This window comes from Falco cherrug, chromosome 10 (genome assembly GCF_023634085.1).
Source record: "Falco cherrug isolate bFalChe1 chromosome 10, bFalChe1.pri, whole genome shotgun sequence".
Classification (NCBI taxonomy): Eukaryota; Metazoa; Chordata; class Aves; order Falconiformes; family Falconidae; genus Falco; species Falco cherrug.
In genome coordinates, this window is record NC_073706.1 from 342,017 (window position 1) to 360,848 (window position 18,832).

The following is an 18,832-nucleotide window of genomic DNA, read 5'->3' on the forward strand; positions in this document are numbered from 1 at the left end:
GTGCCACAGGTGCACTGAGCTCTCCTCTGTCCTCAGGGCCTCCGTAAACCAACAGTGGAAGAGATAACACATGCCAGGAATGCCATCGTGACTCCATCACTCTTCGGCAGCTCCCTGGAGGAAATCATGCTACGGCAGCAGGACATGTACCCGGGTAACAAGCTGCCCTGGGTGCAGACGCAGCTATCACAGCAGGTCCTGGCTCTGGGAGGAGAACAGACGGAAGGGATTTTCAGGTGAGCTTTTGGGCACTGTATTATTTTTGAGCCACCCACATGTCAGTTCTCAAAACCAAGCAAATACTGGCCTCCACATGCTTCCTCTTCCCTGAGAATAGCACTCTGACACAGATTGGACAAAAAAACCACCTTTCCCATGTTCAGGAATCACCTCTTAAAGTAGCATTAGCCATTTGCATACATTAGTACAGAGGGGACAGCATAGATGTGACTTGAACTATTTAGGAGAGCATGTACACGGGCAAGGCACTGAACTTTCACCAACTTCAATGCTGGTAGTTGTGAGGAAGAGATAAGCTCTTGGGTCCCTGGCAGAGCCACTCATCAAATGCAGCACATCAGCCTTGATGATGGACCAGACATGAGGAGCTGAGAGACACATAGAATCTGTATGGTGAACGTAGGGGATCCTGGTTTGGTGTTGGGTTTTTTTGTTTGGGTTTTGGGTTTGTTTTTTTTTTTTTAATTTAGATTTGTGCTAGGTAGCTAAACTTGATTTAAAGTAGCTAGCAAAAGATTCAACTTTGCCTTGAAAGGGTTTCTAATATCTTGGTATGTTTAGTCAGAGATGCTTCTTATCTTTGGACTGAACATGCTGCAGAGAGGCCTAGTTACAGAAAATAATCACTTCTGAGGACAGAACGATAGTTGATGCCTGAGCTAGTGGGAAGGAGACAAGTGTTTCTTCTACCCCTCACTTTAAAGCTGTGTCTAAAAACAGGCAACCTGTTCTTTGAGGATCTGCTTCTGTAGCTACCACTGGTGTGTGTTCCCTTCTCCCTGGGGCCCCAGAAGCAGATTCAGAGCCACCGGCTGCCACGCCAGGCACATTGCCCTCCTTGCTCTCTAAAGCATCTTTGCTGCATCTCTGTTCGCAGGATACCTGGTGACATAGATGAAGTCAATGCATTGAAGTTGCAGGTGGATCAGTGGAGAATCCCAAGCAGCCTTGGTGATCCAAACATCCCAGGTACGGGAACGAGGCTGGCATGTGTGCTGCAGCCTCAGCCATGGGTACAGTGCAGAGGGGAAGGTACAGGAGCCGCCCAGGAAGTGTGCTGCTGCTTGGGGATGCGTACACAGGGTGTCTTCACCAACTGGGCTCTCAGTCTGTGTATTTCCACTGCCTTTCCAAATACTGCCCATAGAAAAACACCGGGGGCAGTGGGGGAACCTTTGCCTCCAGCTGGCTCTGGCGCAGTCAGGCTGTGCAAGCTAAGCAGCATGCAGAGCAGCTTGGAGTCATTTAGGAGCAGTGCTCTAGCTCCAGGGTCTCATTGTCCTCTCCTTTAGGCAACTTCAGAACCGCTTCCTGGAGGAGCAGGTAGGTAAGAGCTAGCATTTCCCTCTAACTGGCCAGTTTGGCTGCCTGAGCATTTCAGAGCCAAGACTGAAATAAGGTGAAACAGCACGAGTGCAGAATCCCTTCTCTGCCCTCTGTTTCCTGAGACCTTGAGTCTTGCTGACAAGTTTTGCCTCTGAAGGTGGTGGGGAGGCCACCAGAGCTGTTCTCATGCACCCTGCTTTCTGCCCAGCCTCTCTTCTCAAGCTTTGGTATCGGGAGCTGGAGGAGCCTGTGATCCCCCAGCAGTTCTACAAAGAGTGTATCAGCAACTACGAGAACCCTGATGCTGCTGTGGCTGTAGTGCAACTTTTGCCGGAGCTCAACAGGCTGGTGCTGTGTTACCTCATACACTTCCTGCAGGTAGGCAGCCCCCACAGTCCTGCATCCCTGCTGCCAGACAGGAGCCTGGAGCCCGTGGGGCGTGGTTACTGGGAAGGCTGTGGTGGGCAGTCAGCAGGTTTTTAGGATCTCTGACGTGTATTTAAGGTGGGATTGATGGAGGGCAGTCTGCTGGCCTTGTCCCTTATAGGAGAAATAAACCATGTTCCTGATCTTGTAGAGCATGGGGCCAGTCTCAGAGGTTGAGATCAGCAAGTTGTTCCCTGTCTGCTGAGGCTCCCACACTGCTGGCTATGTCAGAGCACAGTGGTGGTCTTCTGTGAATGTGTGGCCGTTGGGGTATTGACCTTCAGGCAGGGCACATCTCTGCTCTCCTTGCATCTCTTCTTAGGCCATGTGTTTGGAATCTCTTGCCCTTTTCTGCTGCTTCTGCTGAATGTCATCTTCTTATCTGCAGATCTTTGCTCAGCCATCAAATGTGGGCAGAACGAAGATGGATGTGAATAACCTGGCCATGGTGATGGCCCCCAATTGCCTGCGCTGCCAGTCTGATGACCCTCGCATTATCTTTGAGAACACACGCAAAGAAATGTCTTTTCTTCGCATGCTGATAGTGCACTTGGACACAAGCTTCATCAGAGGGCTGGTTTGAGCTGCTGGCCCTGGAGTCCAAAACACCGCTCTGGGGAGTTGCTGAGTGCCCAAAGTATTCTCCCCTCCACTTAGGTTTCTTCCATTGTCCTTGTTGTTTATCATACCCTGGGTTAGGCCCTGAGCATCTCCGAGCATATGACCTGGAGGGCAAGGACTAGACACTCTTGGAAGGCTCAGGCTGCCTTCCAAGCAGCACCAGGTAGTCCTTGGACATGCCAGGCCAGATTTAGTGGTTCCTGGCCTTCCAGTGTGAGTCAGAGGGGGGCAGCCCTCCTCAGAGCCACAGAACTGGTTGCTCATTGAAAGGGCTGTGATGTCGATGAGAAATTCTGCCTGATGCATTGACACTCTCCATCTCCCTTCTGGAGGTAGAGTTGGCTTTGGGTCGGAGGACATCACTCCTGCGTTGCAGCATGAGCTAGTCATGGGTGAGATGCTGCCTATTACTGGGCATAATCCTACTGCTCTGGAGCCAGCCTGGTTCACCTCTGCAGACTGTTGGTTGGAGGCATGAGGATTGTTCTGACACCCCATGATGCTGTTGGTAGAGGAGTGTGAAAGTGCAGGGGGTTCGCTGAGGCAGAGTCGTTCCTTGGACTGCCCTGGTCAGTGGGAGCATATTGCAGCTCAGGGAGTGGAGGTGTTTGAACCTCTGCTACTGGTGGCTGGATAGGCAGACATTCCACAGCTGGGAGCCCTGGTAGGCCAGATCTACATAGCATCTACCTCGCTTTCTCCTTTAGGCAGCTTCAGAGACACACAGATGGTTAGTGTGTGGGACCAGCCCTTTGCTGAGCTAAACCAGCACACACCTATGCTGGAACCTGACAACAATCAGATAAACAATCTCTTTGGCATCCTCCTAATGAGGGCCATATCCTCTGGAGGGGTAACCCTAGCGGTCTTGCAGCATCCTTCTGCTACAGGCAGTGTGAGCTGACACCAGCTTTCCTGAATAGCATCTCAGCTGCTCAGAGCAGCCTCCACAGCTCTGGCACCCCCCCTTGCTGGTACCACATCCCTCTCAGACTGCGCTGCCAGGGAACTGAATACCAATTTTGACCACCTTCCTGGTTCAGCCCAGGTCTAAAGGTAGCTGGAAGGTCCCCCAGCAGGTAAGACTGTTGACCTGGAGTCAACTGTGGCACCTGTTCCCACCAAATTCCCACCAGAGTTGCAGAGGGGTTGGGAAGGAAGGGAAGAGAATGGCAAGAGGCAGGTCTGAGTGGCTGAGGTGTGATGGAGCCTGCATAGGGATGGTGTGAGGTAGGCAGCTCAGCGTTTTCACTGCTGCTGGTAAATCCCTGCGGCTTTCTGTGTGCCCCCAGAAGCAGGGCATAGCAAGGATAGTGTCTTTCAGAGGAAGCACCTGGATTTCCCTGCAGCCTCTGGATTCTATTGCATGTTCCTTAGCAAGCAGCAGATTCTAATTCTGTGGCATCCTGGTGGTACTCTTCCTTTGAAGTGTCTTCCCTGCTGGAGGCAGGGCTGCTGCTGAAAGCTGCATGTTGGGATTACTCATGTAATGCTAAGTCTGCCAGTAGCATCCAAGGTTGCATTTGCATTTCTGCAGCCCTTTCCCTTTAAAGTGGGGACCTGAGATCATCCTTTCTTGATTGCAGTGGGGACCCAAGCCTTCCTGGCAGTGACATCTGAATCTGTACCAAAATTTTGGGCACAAGGCACCACATGCAGAGAGTGCCCCAAGCCTGCTGGCTGCTTGGATCTCTTAATGTGCATGAGTGGGGTTCCCAGGGCGCATGTTTGCTTGGATGAACTCCACAGTAGTTCAGTTTGTGCCCAGGTGAACAGGGGTCATGGTTCCTCTCCTTGTACCAGATGCTTCTGTGGTCCAGTGGCCCATTAACTCTTGCTCCCATGTCAGGATTGGCTCTGTCAAACATGCCTTCAAAAATGTTTCACCCACCCATCCCCTCTCATCCCATGCCATCCCAGTGCTTCGAAGCCATTCATCTTGGTTTGGCCTTCTAAAGAACTGAACGATTTGTACTTCAGGTGTGGAGCTACTTTCCCAGAAATGTAGATACAGAGCATTACCAGCTCTGCCACATTGTACTGAAGTTTGAATTGTTGAACAGGCTTGGGATGCTGTGTTCTTCCCTGCCGTGGGCTGGAGCAGCTGTGTGGTGTTTGCCCTCCTTTTTGGGCTGCAGATGCATGTGCCTCACCTGCAGCCAGCCACTGCGTAGGTGATCTAGGTTATTCCTTGCACTTAGCGGTAGCAGTCAATCAAACCATAGGCATTTGCTGCCATTGCAAATGAATGCTTCTTGCCAGGGCTGTAAAATAGGCTAATAAATGACACTGGATATTATTTTCTTTGCCAACAGATTTGTAAATACAAATCAGTAAAGCAGCCTCTTCTCTGTTATAATAATAAATACAATCTGCATGGTTGTCTCTTGTCTTTTTTGTGAATTTCTGAAGCATGATCATGTCCACCTGGAGCTGCAGATTTTAGCATTCATGAGTAATGTTTGGGAATTGGCAGTGACGTAAGCACTTAGAAACCAAACCGTGGGCTGGTTCTGCTGTTCTTAATTAGGCAGCTACTAAGGGGCACTCAATGAAACTTGGAAAAGAATGGGTTAAACCAGAGAAAGGGTAGTACTTGTTTACATTGGATCTTCTGGAGCCTTTCAGAGAAGTTTGTGGGCAATAGGTCCACAAATGGGCAGTCAGAAGATGAGAGGGACACTGCTGATGTCCCTTACCTTGCAGCAGTGGGTGCTGCAAGTGGACTGCAGGAGGTGCCCACACGCACGTGCTTCCCCTGTGTAGTCTGCTGTTGGAGATGTGATTAGACAGGCTGCCAGGCTGACCTACCCGGGACATTTTTATGTTCAGACTGGAGGATTCTCTGATGTTTTCTCCATCCTAGCTCCAAGGAGCAGCTGGGAGCAGTCTGTGTTGGTGCTCCAGACTTGCACTGGCTGTACACTGCGGTGGGGCTGCAGTGCAAGTGCTGGCTGTGCCACTTCAGCCGTGCTGGAGGAGGCACCTCCAGCCTGGAGACTTGCCACTGATAGTGGAAGTGTAATGTGTCCTGACGGGGCCGGCACCCTTGCAGTGGTGGGTGGTCTTCCGGGTGCTGCTGGGTGTCTCGCTGTTTTTTTGTCTTCTCTTCACAGAGCCTGGTGCGAGCCTTTTGCCATCTCTGCGATTGTGTCCTAGAAATCTGCAAACAGAAATGGTAAAAGCAATTCTCCCAGTTGCTGGTTGCAGCTGATAGGTGCTATGTCCTCAGCTGCCTCCACACTCCACTCCAGCTCCTGAAGAGGTTGGCAGCTGTTGGGGAATCACAGGTGAATTTTGGACCTGTCTAGGTTCAGCTTGAGATGGAGGAAGGTAGGGCTCAGCTTTGGCAACTGCTTGTTGTTTTACAGGACATGGTGACCAGGAGGCCACCCCTCCTGGCAGAGAAGCTTCTGGCAGTTTCTCCTCTTGCAAATGTGAGAAGTCTCCCTCCTCCTGGCCCACCAGAAGCACTCAGAAGCTGTGCCACCTCCCCAGAAATCCAGGGCAGTTGGAGGCCAGTTTTTAGCCTAATTCTCATGTAGTTTTTTTGCCTAATCCTCATGTCGAGCTTTGCACTAAATTGGCCCTGTGGGAAGACAGAGACCAGAGGAACAGGCAGGCCTGGGCCAGGAGCCCTGCAGCACTAGAGGGAGGCGGAGACGGGAGGATCCCTGTCCTGACGCTGCCCCAGCGTGGGTTTGGCTTGAGCTCTGCAAAGCACTGGTGGGTTTAGCAGGACAGGCTGGTGGAGCTGAGCTGGGGCTCTGCAGAGCAGGGCTTGGGCTGCGGCACACCCACTGACTGTCTGTGGCACAACCATGGAGAAGTCTGGTTTAGCAGCTGAACATTGCTGCTTTCAGGGTTCCCGATGACCTGTTGCATTTGTCAGTCATTTTAATGGTGGAGAGAACTAGGCATGGGTGCAGGCAGCTGGGGATCCATCTCAGACAATTGAGAGAGGACAGGGAAAAGCCCAGGTGTTCAGAGTGAGGTAGACCATGTACAGACCCCGCTGGAGTTGGGTGCTTCCAGGTGGCTGTGCAGGAAAACTTTTGGGATGTACTGAGGCACTCATCAGCCGGACTTTTCCTTTCAAAACAGAGGCATCAGCTGGAGACTCTGCCCAGCCCAAAAAGGTTTGAATCTGCATCTCCCAAGGGCTCCTACTGCCCTGGCCTCTACCTCTCTACCTGGAGCTTCTCCTGTCTCACGGTCAAAATCATCCTGCTTTGTCTGAAGCATTTAGTGTTTACTGGTGCCGTAAAGGGAGCTTGTGTCTGAGGACTTGAGGACTGTGCAGCCTCAGCTAGTTGGGCTTGGAGGCTGGCAGGATTCGGGGCCCAAATCTGTGATGATATTCACAAGCCCGAGCCCAGGGCTGGTCTTACAAACTACTATTCTCCAAGGAGAACTAGTGACTTACGTCAGCTTGTCTCCACTCATGGCCCCATTTTCTCCATCCTGTCTATGCCAGGTCTGCTGCTTCATTCAGATCACAAGCAACAGGTGAGACCGAGTGGGTTGCGGGGGGGATGTGGACGGCAGGGTTTGGAGGAGGAGCAGGGCCCCCTCTTTCAAGGCAGTGAGCTATTGGATTGTTCCAGCTGTGAGGTACAGCTTCCCCTGAAATGACCCAGCCTTGGTGCCTGCTGGGGAAGACGAAGGTGCTGCAATTGCAAACAGTACAGCACAAAAGGCTGGAGCATCCCTGTGGTGTGTGCTACCTCCCTACTCTCAGGGCAGGATAACTGTTCAGAAGAATGCAGGACAGCCAGACCCTATGGCCCCAGGGACCACAGAAAGGCCTATGAAGCAGAGTCTCTATTGCCCGCAGGCAGACAGCCCCCAAGAGGAGGAGACAGAGGGGGCTGCAGCCTCAGAATCGGCAGGGGCGGAAGTCTCGGTGCATGGATGCAGCAGTGCCTGCTTGCTTGCCTGTCTCGCTCACATGGCGCCATGGATGGGGCTGTGCCTGCCCTGACCGAGGGCGTAGGCTGAGGGTGGACATCCTTCCCTGGAGATCTGCAGCCAGTTCTCAGCCTCTCTGGATGCTCTGGCCAGTGAAGAAGAGGTGAGAAACTGTCCTGAGGTAGAAACTTCCCAGATGCGGAGTGCTGTTGTGACAAGGGCACATGGGCTTGGTGAGTCTTATCTCCTGCCGTCATGTGTACCTTGGGGCCAGGCCTGGACGTCACCCAGACTGGTGGGGGCCTCCAGTAAGGCTCTGGCAGGAGCTGGTATGAGCATGGTGAGGCATGGCGGGGAGAGCAGGACATGGACAACTCATCCCTGGACTGCTGTACATACTTTGGTGCAGAGGGCAGGGACTATGCCCAGACGAGTCCACAAATCCCCCTGACCTGTGCTGGCCCTCACCTAATCCCCACCAGGGCTGATGAACTATACAACACACCACCTCTGCGCAACAGAGCAGCCAGCTGCTGCAGTCGTGCAGATGGCAGTGACCCTGGGTGGGCTGTGCAGAGGCAGGTGGGGGCTCCCTGCCTGTGGCTGGCAGAGGCCCTTGTGCAGGTGAAGATAAACTCCTGTGTGTACAGAGCTGCCCCTTCCCAGCTGCCATGCTGGCCCCTTGGGCAGCTGGTCAGTGAGGAGGGGAGAGTCTCCCACAAGGGACTACTCCAGCCAAGTGCCAGAGCTGGACTTGCAGATCGGTCGCTGGTGCTGGGTTGGCCTCCTTTTATAGTCAATGCAAGAGGTGTTTTCTGAGCACAGTTCCTCTGGTGCCAAAGTGGAAGCAGAAAGCTGGCCAGCTGTGTTGCCCTTGCCACGTGCCTGATTGTCTGTGTTGAGATACCAAGAGGCTGGCCAACAAGCCCGGCTCTCTGCAGGCAAGGGAATTGCCAGCAGAGTGGCTGCCCGCACTCAAGGCTTCGATAGCACAGTTGCAGAGCTGGCCTTGAAGGGAAAGAGCTGGAGGACACCTCACTGGAAGCTTCCTTCCTCTTTCCCAGGAACGTTGCCTAACAGCAGCCCCTTGACCTTGGGTCTCTGCCCAGGCTGGGTCAGCCATTCCTGTGCTGATCTGGACCCTGACCCCAACCCACCAACCAGCTTCCTTCCTTGACCTCAGTCCTGTCTCATTGCTGTGGGACTTGCATGCTCAGCTTGTCACTGTCACTGGGCGTGCTCTGCTCTCACTTACCGCTGGCCTGCACCGTGCCACTGCCAGTTTGGCTCCAGTTCACGTGCCTCAGCACAGCACCTGACTCCTGCCACTCCCTGACAGCCAGCCAGGTGGTGTTCATGGCACTGCTTACGCTGAACATAAATAAAGGCTTTGCAGGCGAGACCCCAATTGCTTTCCAGAGAAGGCAGGCAGATTCTTCCTGGGCTGCAAAGCTTAATTTGTCCACATTTATGTTTTCCCTGATGCATGGGGAAACACTGGATCCCAACTGATCCATCTGAGCCAAGCAGAAACTCTTGGATGGGGCAAGGATCTGTGTGAGACACAGCCGAGAGGAGGCAGAGGCAGCACTGGTGTTCATGGTGGCCGCCAGCACAGGAGTGCATTCCCTGGGAAGGGCTGCCACTCCGTGGTCACCCAAAACAGGCAGGTATGTCTAATGTCTGAGGATTTCTGATAATGTTAACCATGGATGCTGACATCAAATACCGACGCTGGAGTCCTGGACAGTGCACAGGGGGGAACATCACAAACTGGCACAGACACATCCTTGGACTGCCAAAAGCTGTGCACTCTCAGTGGGAACAGCAGAACAAAGGATCACTTCCTACATTGCAAAACCAGTGGGTTCTAGCAAGACATTTCTGTGGAGAACAAAGTGGTTTCTGACATGTGCCTTCTCATGACAGATCTGCTCAGATTCTGTGGTTTTTTTAATTTTTAAATTATGAATTTAAACTCCTGAATGAAATACAGCGCTCTTAAAAAAAAACCAATACACAAACACTATGCTGTTGTTTTGATAAAAAGCCAATAAATACCTATTTCCCTCAAAACTTCCTAATTGCTTTGATTCCTTCTGCAGTTTTTTCTTTTTCTTCTAGAAAGCTGCAAGGTTAAATCCCATGTGGGATTTCCAGGTTAAAAAAATAAAACCAAACTGAGAACTACACTTTCTGCCACAATTTTTTTCCTGTCGCCGTTTTCAGCAAGCCACTCTGCTTCCAGAAATTCACAGTACACATCCAGTGAAGCATTATCACACACGTTGCTTGAAGCCATCCTTTGGACTGTCCATGGCGCTGGGCTGAGGCTGCTGTTGGGGAACAGCCAGATGTGTGCAGTGACAGCAGTCCTGGCTGTTCATGGGGAAGCAGGGAGGGGAGAAAAGTGCTTGCGCTGGGGGCTGTGCCCTCCTCAGCGACCTGGCAGCACCCCAGCCCTGCTTCTGCTACTCTTTTGATACTGAAATCTGGCGGGCAACAAGCATCTGCTGTTCTGTGGCGTCTAAGCAGAAAATGATGGATTATCCCAGGAAAACCACCTGAACTGGAAGCGTTCATTCACCCCGTGACAAATGCTCTAACATTTGGCGTTAAGAACCTCAGCCTGCAAAGATTTTTTTGCTCCCCTGTGTCCATCTGGTTTTGGCTTTAACCTAGCATAAACTAAAATAAAAAAAAATTAAACTGGAAACATTACTTGCCCGTATACAGCCGCGTATCTGCAAAGGGCGGCCCAGGTCCTTGTGGGGCCGGCGCTGCCGAGGGCCCGCGGGGGGGTTCTCTGTGCAGCCCGGTGCAACGGACGCCCGGGCAGGGGAGCGAGTGGGCGAACAGGAGGCCGAGCAGGCGGCGGCGCGGGACGGGGGGGCGCAGCACCACCCTGCGCGGTGCTGGCCCGTGTGCCGCCACTGCGGGGGCTCCCGCTGCCCTGGCACCCCGCCCGCTGCCGCCCGTAGAGCGCTCCGCCAGAGCCTGCCCCGCGGGCCTCTCCCGAGACCGCCGCCCAGCTCCGGGCAGCGGCCCCCGGCCCATCGCGCCGAGCACCCCGGGCGGCTCCGCCGCGGCGCCGCTGGGACGCGGCGGGCGGCTGGCGCCACGGGAGGGCGGCAGCGCCGGCGAGGTACCGGCCTGGCCCGCCTCGCGCCCGGAGCGCGCGGACCCCGCCCCCCGCAGGGAGAGCGCGCCCCACGGCCGCGCGGAGGCCGGGCCAGCTCCGCCCCACCCGCCCCTCCCTGGCGGCGCCGCATCGAGGCGGCCATTTTGTGGCCCTGCGCGGTCGCTGGCGTCGGGCTCGGTGCGTAGGGGGGCCTGGGGCCATTCGGCTCCGTTCTAGCCCTTTTTCTCGTACAGATCCCTCGGTAAGAGCGCGGCGGCGCCCGGGCGGGCCGGGCCGCCTAACCTGCCCCGCGCTGCGGGCCCGCGGCGTGGCGCGGCGAGGCGAGGGGAGGGAGGCCGGGCGGGCGCGGCGCGACTGGCACGCGTCCCCGCGCACAAAGGGCCGGGCAGGGCGGCGCCTCCCGCGCTGCCGGCCCGGGGCGCCGAGCGGGGGCCGCACCCGCCTCGCCGCGGCCTGGCGCGCCGAGGCCGGGGAGCTGGGGCCGTGCGCCGGTCCGCGCCGTCGGCCGGCCGCCCGCTCCTTCCCTCCCTCTCGCCGCGCCTCCGCCCGCGCCCGGCGGCCCGCGGAGCTGCGCGGCCGGCGCGGGCAGGTGAGTATGTGCGGGCCGGGCGCAGGCGCCGAGGGCCCGGCCGGCGGGGGCGGCCGAGTGACCTTGCGGCGGCGCCGGGGCCGGAGCCCGGGCCGCAGCGCGGGGGCTCTGCTGGCGGCGGCCGGGGTTGGGCGGGCGCGACGGCGGTGTGGGGGTGGCGCAGGCCGGGAGCGGCACCTGGCGGGCCCCGAGCGGCGGCGCGGTCCCGTTGTCGGCGCCTCGCCCTTCGGCCGGGAGGAAGCGGTGCGGGGCCGGTCCCGGGTGGCGAAGCAGGCAGAAGCCTCGCGTGGGGCGGGCGTTCACCGCGGCCCGGGGCGGTTTCCGTGGGCTGTTTCGCCCGCTGGAGGCTTCAGGCCTTTCTGCGTCCCACAGAGTCTGGAGCACAGACTCATCTCGTTGCATTTTGTCCCTTCAGGATGGCTTCAGGGAACAGAAATAACGGTATATCGTTGCACTAACCCGAAAGCTGCTTCGTGTCATACCTGGTTTAATGCATAGGATGGGGAGGCACCATATTCTTTTTCCTGACAGGCCTAGGTTCAGACAGGGCTCATTGGCCCTGGAATGGATTGTTGTACCAGGCGGTTTGGCATGGACATGCAGGCTGTGGCTGTTGATAGGGCTTGGTTAACTGAAGCAGGGTGTCAGTACAGTTTTGGGAAACAGTTATATCTTCTTACTGAAAACTTTCCTAGTACCAGAGGTGTTCCTGTGATCTCGGGTTATTGTTTCTAGCCAAAATGCTTGAAAGTAGGAGGGATAGCTGAACGTCGATGAATCTTAACCTGAATAAAAATAAATGTTGTCTTTCTTTGTACAGAACTTGGTATTGTACGCAGCAGGAGGATAAAACCAAATGTTAAAAACAATGCTAATGACTTGAAGTAACCTTTTGTATGTATCTGTACAGAAACTTGTAACTGAGCAGCTCTGTAACAGAAATGCTTTTGACCTGGGTTCGTTTAATTTTCTGTATAATGAGCAGAGATCCTTTCATAGGGCCAGTTTCCAAAAAAAAAACAAGTGAGGAGACTTGCAGTGAAGATTGCTCATAGTATAGTTCTGTTTAATTTTTGTGTGACTTTTTAAATGGTTCTGGCATTGAAGGTGGCTTAGATGAATGCTCAATTGTTTGACCTAAGTCAGCCTGTGGAAGAGTTTAGTTTACATTCTTGCTGATAACATTGTTGATCTCTCCTGAATGGAAATACAGTTCTGCTTGAACAGTCTGAGAGTAAAATCTGTTTGCCTGTAATCGAGAGTAATTAATTAAGGTCAGATTGGGAATGAGGCTAGAATAGTAATTGCTCATAACAGTGCTACCTTGACTGAAATGTAAGAAGCATGTAATTAATTCTTACCTTTAATTGGATAAATTCTCAGAAGTGCTTTCTTTTGTTCCTGTAGTTCCTGCATAACTTAGGCAATGATATTGACCTAAATTCTCCCCCTTGGTCAGGAAAGATGGGTGCAATCCCCAGTGTAATTGTAGGGGATGAGAAATACTCTGTAACTGCATATTTTATTTGTAACTGTGCCTCCAGAAGCTCCGTATTGTCTGTACCTGTAATTTGTTAGACCTTGACAGGAGCTGACACTGTTGCTGTAGGAAAGCTGTCCTGCCACTTGTCTGGTAGTTTCTGCCCATATGGCACCATCCTGCGCAGATGTGAGCATTTGTGCAACAGTGTTGTGAGCCAAGCTAAAGAATGTACGTGAGGCAGGGGGGAGGATTTACTGGTCAGCCCTTGCAAGTCGTTGTCATCAGTATTTAAACTCCATTCTTGATGGTTGCCTAATTGTGTGGACGCAGTGGTTTTTTTAAATTGATGAAAAAATAAAACCTGCATATACTTTGGACTTACTGGTGCAGCATATTGAGAAGTCTTGTGAAGTGCTTGTAATAGTTCAGTCAACAGTTGAACAAGTCTGCTGCTTTCTTTTTTTGTTTCAGTTTGTTCCTTATCATTTTCATACTTAAGTTCCTTGCTTCCCTACAGGTTTATTTTGACTTCTTGTGCTCCCTGTAGGAAGACTTATTTTTTTCAGGTAAGAAATAGCAACTTGGAACTCTTGGTTTATTCTTGTGTCAAAATACCAATAGCTACATGGTCTATAGATTCCAAAAAACCTTTTGGAACTGGTGGCTTTTCAGGTTTTTCTTGTGGATGCAAGCACCAGGTTTAAGTGATAGTGCACATGTGGGTGTGTATGTTCATGTTGACCGACTGCAGATCTGTGTGGCAGAGAATAATGCATGTTGGAATATAATTATTTCTTTTTGAGGCATGTTTGTTGACATGCCTTTGTGTGACATGCCTTTGTGTGGTTTTACTGGGCTTGAGAACTTTCAGCCAGCCTTATTTCAATATAGCCAGCTGCAGTTTGCCTTTTTTTAAGAACTCCATTTTAGGTAGGTTTATGAAGTTGGTTAAAAAGAGGTATAACTGTCTCCATCTGTATCTTTAGCTAGGTAGCCTCTATTAAAAGAAAGAAGGGAAGCACTACTGCTTTGTGTGGGGTGGTTTTTTTTCAGTATGAAGTTAGCACTGAAGAGCTTTTTTCTTGCAGTTGATGTTAACATACTAGTTTCACAAAGGACTTTTTTTCTGCTACTTGTACTCAGCACTTCTTTCCCAAGGAAATGGAGAATATACTCTTGTTTCACATAGTGCTTGAGTCAGGAAACTTAAACACCTCTAGTGCTCCAGATGTAGAACTGAGCATCCTTAGCCTGGATCTGTGCATCAGTGGCACAAAGACAGTGGCATTGATAGGGTCTGAGTTAAGAGTTTTTGGTTAGTCTTAAAGCCAAGGGCCTAAAGTTTAAAGGCTTCTGTTAGCATAGCAGAAGTTGCAAGTATAGCAGACTTTAATGGCTTTTTCAATATAGTGAAGGTTCCCAGTGGCTTTTTTTGTTATGCGATCCCCTGTATTTGTATCAGTTCTTTGCGTAGATTGCAGGTCTGTTTTCTCGGTGTTGCTGTTACCAGTCTTGGGAAAAGATGCATTGATTTTATTTTTTTTTTTCCATCTGTCTGTTTTTCCTGCTGTCCTGATGAAAATCTCTGAGCTGGGCAACAAGTCTACAAGCAGCCATGAAGTGCCCCCCTTTCTTTCCTTTTTGAAATAAAATGGCATAGTCGCATTATTCTTACCACGTGGTACATACACAGATGAAACATCTGCTTAATGCATTATTTTAAATGAAGACATAATTTTTTCATCAAAGCTTATGGTAGTGTAACTTGCAAGATTTCCCTTTATTTGGCTGTCATGAAAATACCCTCTTCTTTATCAGCAAGTAGGGTAGATTTGGTCCTGTTGAGTCAGAAAACAATTGAATAATGAAACTGAGAATGCCACGTGCAAGTGTCAAAACACTATAGGCTGACTGACTGGAAACAGTAGGACTTTCAGTGGCCAATATTGCAGGTTCTATAAATTATCTGTGGAAAATGTTTCTAAAAATTTTTTTGAATGATTGTTTTTACAGGTAGACCTCTTAAAAAGAGTCAGAAGTCCAAGTCCAGTTACTGCTGCAGGTACTGTTAACAAATAATTTTTGTGATTTCCTCTTGGCTCCTTCCATTTTTGGTCATAATCTTTTCCCCCAATGAGTAAAGTACATGTTGGTGCTCATTGCTAAGAAATACAGCAGATGGCTGAATCTAAGGTAAGTGTATAGTGTGCTACTGGAACACACTTGGAGCAACCTCGAAGCCAGGGGAAGCACATCTGGTCAAAAAGGAGGAATTAATTGGCCAGTTTGCTGACCAACACATAGCCTTAAGTATTAAATTTCTGTCTCAGATCTAGACTTCCCTAGAATACCAAGGTGTTGCTTTCAGAGAGGATGTAGGCGGTAATACTTTAAAGCCACTTTGTATCCAAATGTTTGTACTGACTTTGAAACGTTGGCATTGAGTGCAAAATGGTATTAACTCAATAATGTAAGTGTTGTAGCCTAGTGGACAGTAGTGTAGGCAAATAGGAGTCTTGTTGTTGGATCCCGCCCGTTTCTTAAAGGTACGCTCTTTTAAGAAGAAACCTGTTGTCATTGCAAAAGTGTGAAATTGTCATACAAGTTTGTGAGCCCATGTGTTGTTCCCTTCCTCGTATGTTGAGCAAAGACACTCTGACAGCACCTTGTCCAGGGCTGTCCAATAGGTTCAACCTTAGGCTGCTGCCACACCACTCTAAACCAAATACTTAGATACAGTCCTACTGTAAATAAGTTTGTCCAAAGAGTCCTGTGGGGTTTTGTTGTCCTTGCTTCTGAGGGAGTATAGAATGGCAATGAGAATCAGACCACTTTTTACCTTTTCTTGATTTCATTTTTATTTGACAAAGGAGCTGTAAGCCCATAGGTACCCATTATACAGGGCAGAAATGTCTTTTTGAGGACAGTTGCACTAGGTGCATTCAGTATCATGAAGTGGTTTTATACAGGTTCAGTTCAGATAGAAAATCAGGAGAAATTGCATTGGGGTGCCCAGTCTGCAGGCTAAATTTGGCTTCTCAGGACAATTCAAATGGCTGTAGCTTGTGTCTGCCGCTCCTGCAGTCTGGAGAAGCCTTACATGTATTGACATGAATTGGATTTGTGGATGAAGGTGTTTTGAGAAACTGTTTGTTGATTTCTTGTGTGACTAAAATGCATATCCTTCTGCCATGTGATAAATGCAGTTTATCCAGCTGAGGATGTCTTGGTTGACGGGGAAGGACTGTGTTTGGTTACCTTCTCTTGTGTTTGTTCACATGGGTAGACATGCATGGATTGACATGGTAAACCGTCATGAGAAGAGTTCAAAACTCAATTTGGAGATTGTGCTTCCATAAGAAAAAACACAGCTTGCTTAAGCCATCTGCAGTCTTTTAGTAGTGAAACATTTTAACTCATAATTTCCTTAAGAGAATTCTTGATGCCTGATGTATTAATTTGCATCTTAAAATATCCTGCACACTAAGAACATCTAAAACCATAGAGATGTTTAGAGTCTTAGGTTGCTAGAAGCTTTTTCAATGAAAGAAGTGTTTCATGTAATTTTTTTCCCCTGTTTTGTTAAGCTGCCTTTTTTGTGGCAGTTGGAATTATTTTTGTGTGCAAGAAGGGTTTTTTTCCCCAGACGCTCTGAATAGTTTAAAAGATGTTTTTAGATATTCAGAAAGCATCAGTCTTACCATTATATATCTTGAAAAGCCACGCTTGTTAGCTCAAGTTACAGACACACTCTTGGTTTCTTGAAAGCTTATATCTGACCTGGAGTTTTGATTGGTTTTTTAAAATAACCTGTACTGCAAGATGACTTCTTAAAGCTTTTAGCCACCATGGTACTGCAGCAGAAATCCACCAGTATGAGTAGAAATTGTATGTTACATCAGAAGTGATGACTTCAGTTGTGCAAATCCCAGTCTGCTGTAATTGTTTTGCAAAAGAATTTTGATGTACTTCCAAATCTAGAACACTCGGGCATTTTGACCCTATGACCCAGATCTGGCAGTTTTGGTTTTGTTTATGGGTGGCTGCTTGTGCTCGGTATTTCAGAATTTAAACTTTTTATTTTTTTAGGTATATCCTCACAGTTAAAGACTGTTTGGGCAATTGTAGTGTAATTGATGCAATGATACTTGTGTACGTTTCTCAGCAGTAGTTCTTGTCAAAATCCTAGGAGGAAGAGAGGGGTTTAGATTTGGGGCAGATTGGGTGCATTTAAGTATTTTTGAATGTTTAGGTACATTTGCTGGGAGAACAGTTAAGAATTTCTGCAACTTGGAGTAACAGAGAAAGGGAAGGAGGTGAATAAGATGAAGGGGGGTGGGGACACGCAACAGTAGGTATGTTTCATATGTAGCAGTCCATTGGAAGATATGGTGAACTCATGATCATCTGTGCTGTACCTTTAGCCTGTTGTTTTCACCTAGAATCATATATTCTCCATGTACAAGATAACTGACTGTAGGCTGTAATTTCCTTCAAGCAGCTTGGCCCATAAGATCGATTTAACATGTCGGTGATATATTCTTCAAATGCCTGCGGACAGTACCTTGAATTTTGAGTCACTTGAATATACAAGGCTTGGTAGTTATGCTGTCTGCTTACTTAGTTAATGGATTTATTCTGAAATGCCTGGTGTGCCAAAGTAGGAGTAATAATAAATTTAAAAACTGGTGGCTTCTGTTTGGCAAAGGGTAAATAAATGATGGACAAATTTGTAGATATGCAGAGGGGTGTGTGTCTGTGTGTATCTTAAGGATCTTGAAGTTTCTCTAATTTGGCTTGCAGCAGCCTGCTGACTGTGTGTTGAAATAATTTCAGATTAAATGAATGTTCTAGAGGTGTTACTGTATGATTGGGATATCGTTGGTTGTAGAGAAGATATTTTTTTGAACTCTAAACTACTTCTAGTTTCAGAATTCATGTGACGTATGTTTTTCCTTCCCTATAGTTGTACAACAGTGTTTGGAATGTTTGCAGCCGTATAAGCAACGAGTTTCTTCTTGGTGAGTATAAGCATGGACACTTGGTTTTGTTAATTGTAGCTTTTCTTCAAGCTTTTGAAGTTTTGCTTTAAAATTCAAGTTTTCTTAATTCTTGCAGAGGCACTGTGGCTAATATTTCTCTAAATTAAATCTTTACATTCTTAATACAAAGGCTGCACATTTTCAGTTGGAAAAAAAATAGCAGTTTCAAGAAAATCTACTTGAATGAATGTTATTTTATTTAGGAAAAACCTGCTTTATTTCATGTGACTTAAATCCTTTTCTGAAATCTTCTTGCTTGTCCAGTGTTTAAGAGTGTTTGTCCTTTACCTTTAGTGTGTTACAGGAAAAGAGGGGAAACCAGAACAGCTAAATAAGAGATGATCAAATGATTGAAAAAAATTCCTTTCAGTAACGAGCATTTATTTCTTTAATTGCACTTGGTAATAGGTTTTATTATAGCAAAATTTTTTTCCTGTTCTGTTGAATTGCCCATATCATAATTTATGCTTCCATGTTGGCTTGTCCCAGTCTCACCGCCAAGTTAAATTAACAGCACAAATACATGGGATGTTGGTAAGAGGATGAAAATTACATTCTCAATGTCCTGTAATCTTAGGGAGAGTGTGAGGATCTTCATCTAGGGCGGGTAAATGTTTGCTGACATGTTTTTATTTTTGTCACAGATCTTGATTTCTGCTCTAAGAGGAGAGCAAATGTAGACTTCTACTGGTGTCAGTTTTCTTAGTCTACTTATATAAACTAGAGGAAAAATAGGAGTCTGAAGTTAAATACCAAGTCTTATGTGTTGAGGGGAATGTTTCAATGTTGAGGAATTAGGTGTACAGTATTACTGTTATAGAAATTGTAAATACTGGTTCAGGATCCAATTTGTGTTGTCTTGCTCAGACAAAGAGTTTGCCTGTGTAGTTGTTGATTGAATCTTGAAACTTTTAAAGCAAGAAGTGAGTGCTGGTTAGGATCTGGTTGAGGATCCTACGTGGTGCAAGTAAGAACTGTGTGTAGTCCAGTGTCTTGTTTGGAATGTGTCTTTCAGATAGAAAAAGGGAGGTGATGCAGTATTTCTTGGAATT

At 49.0% G+C, this 18,832-nt stretch overlaps 2 protein-coding genes across 9 annotated transcripts in view; both read left to right on the forward strand.

The window, feature by feature from the left end:
- Window positions 1-4,998, forward strand: part of LOC102049862 (rho GTPase-activating protein 39-like) — a 56,618-nt gene extending 51,620 nt beyond the window's left edge. Inside the window, 4 exon segments of the mRNA XM_055722401.1 lie at window positions 37-236; window positions 1,118-1,209; window positions 1,775-1,944; window positions 2,381-4,998. Of these exon segments, the coding sequence (XP_055578376.1) occupies window positions 37-236; window positions 1,118-1,209; window positions 1,775-1,944; window positions 2,381-2,575 (657 nt within the window). The 3' untranslated portion in view covers window positions 2,576-4,998.
- Window positions 4,999-10,771: 5,773 nt separating this feature from the next.
- Window positions 10,772-18,832, forward strand: part of PHF20 (PHD finger protein 20) — a 71,944-nt gene continuing 63,883 nt past the window's right edge. For 6 of the 8 annotated variants that reach the window (XM_055722402.1, XM_055722406.1, XM_055722407.1 and 3 more), the window contains exons 1-4: window positions 10,773-10,907; window positions 13,256-13,304; window positions 14,752-14,800; window positions 17,705-17,759. The gene's annotated coding sequence lies outside the window, so the exon portion shown is untranslated. Of the gene's footprint in view, window positions 11,256-13,255; window positions 13,305-14,751; window positions 14,801-17,704; window positions 17,760-18,832 lie in introns of all 8 variants that reach the window. The other 2 variants (XR_008734180.1, XM_055722403.1) reach the window with 2 other exon arrangements.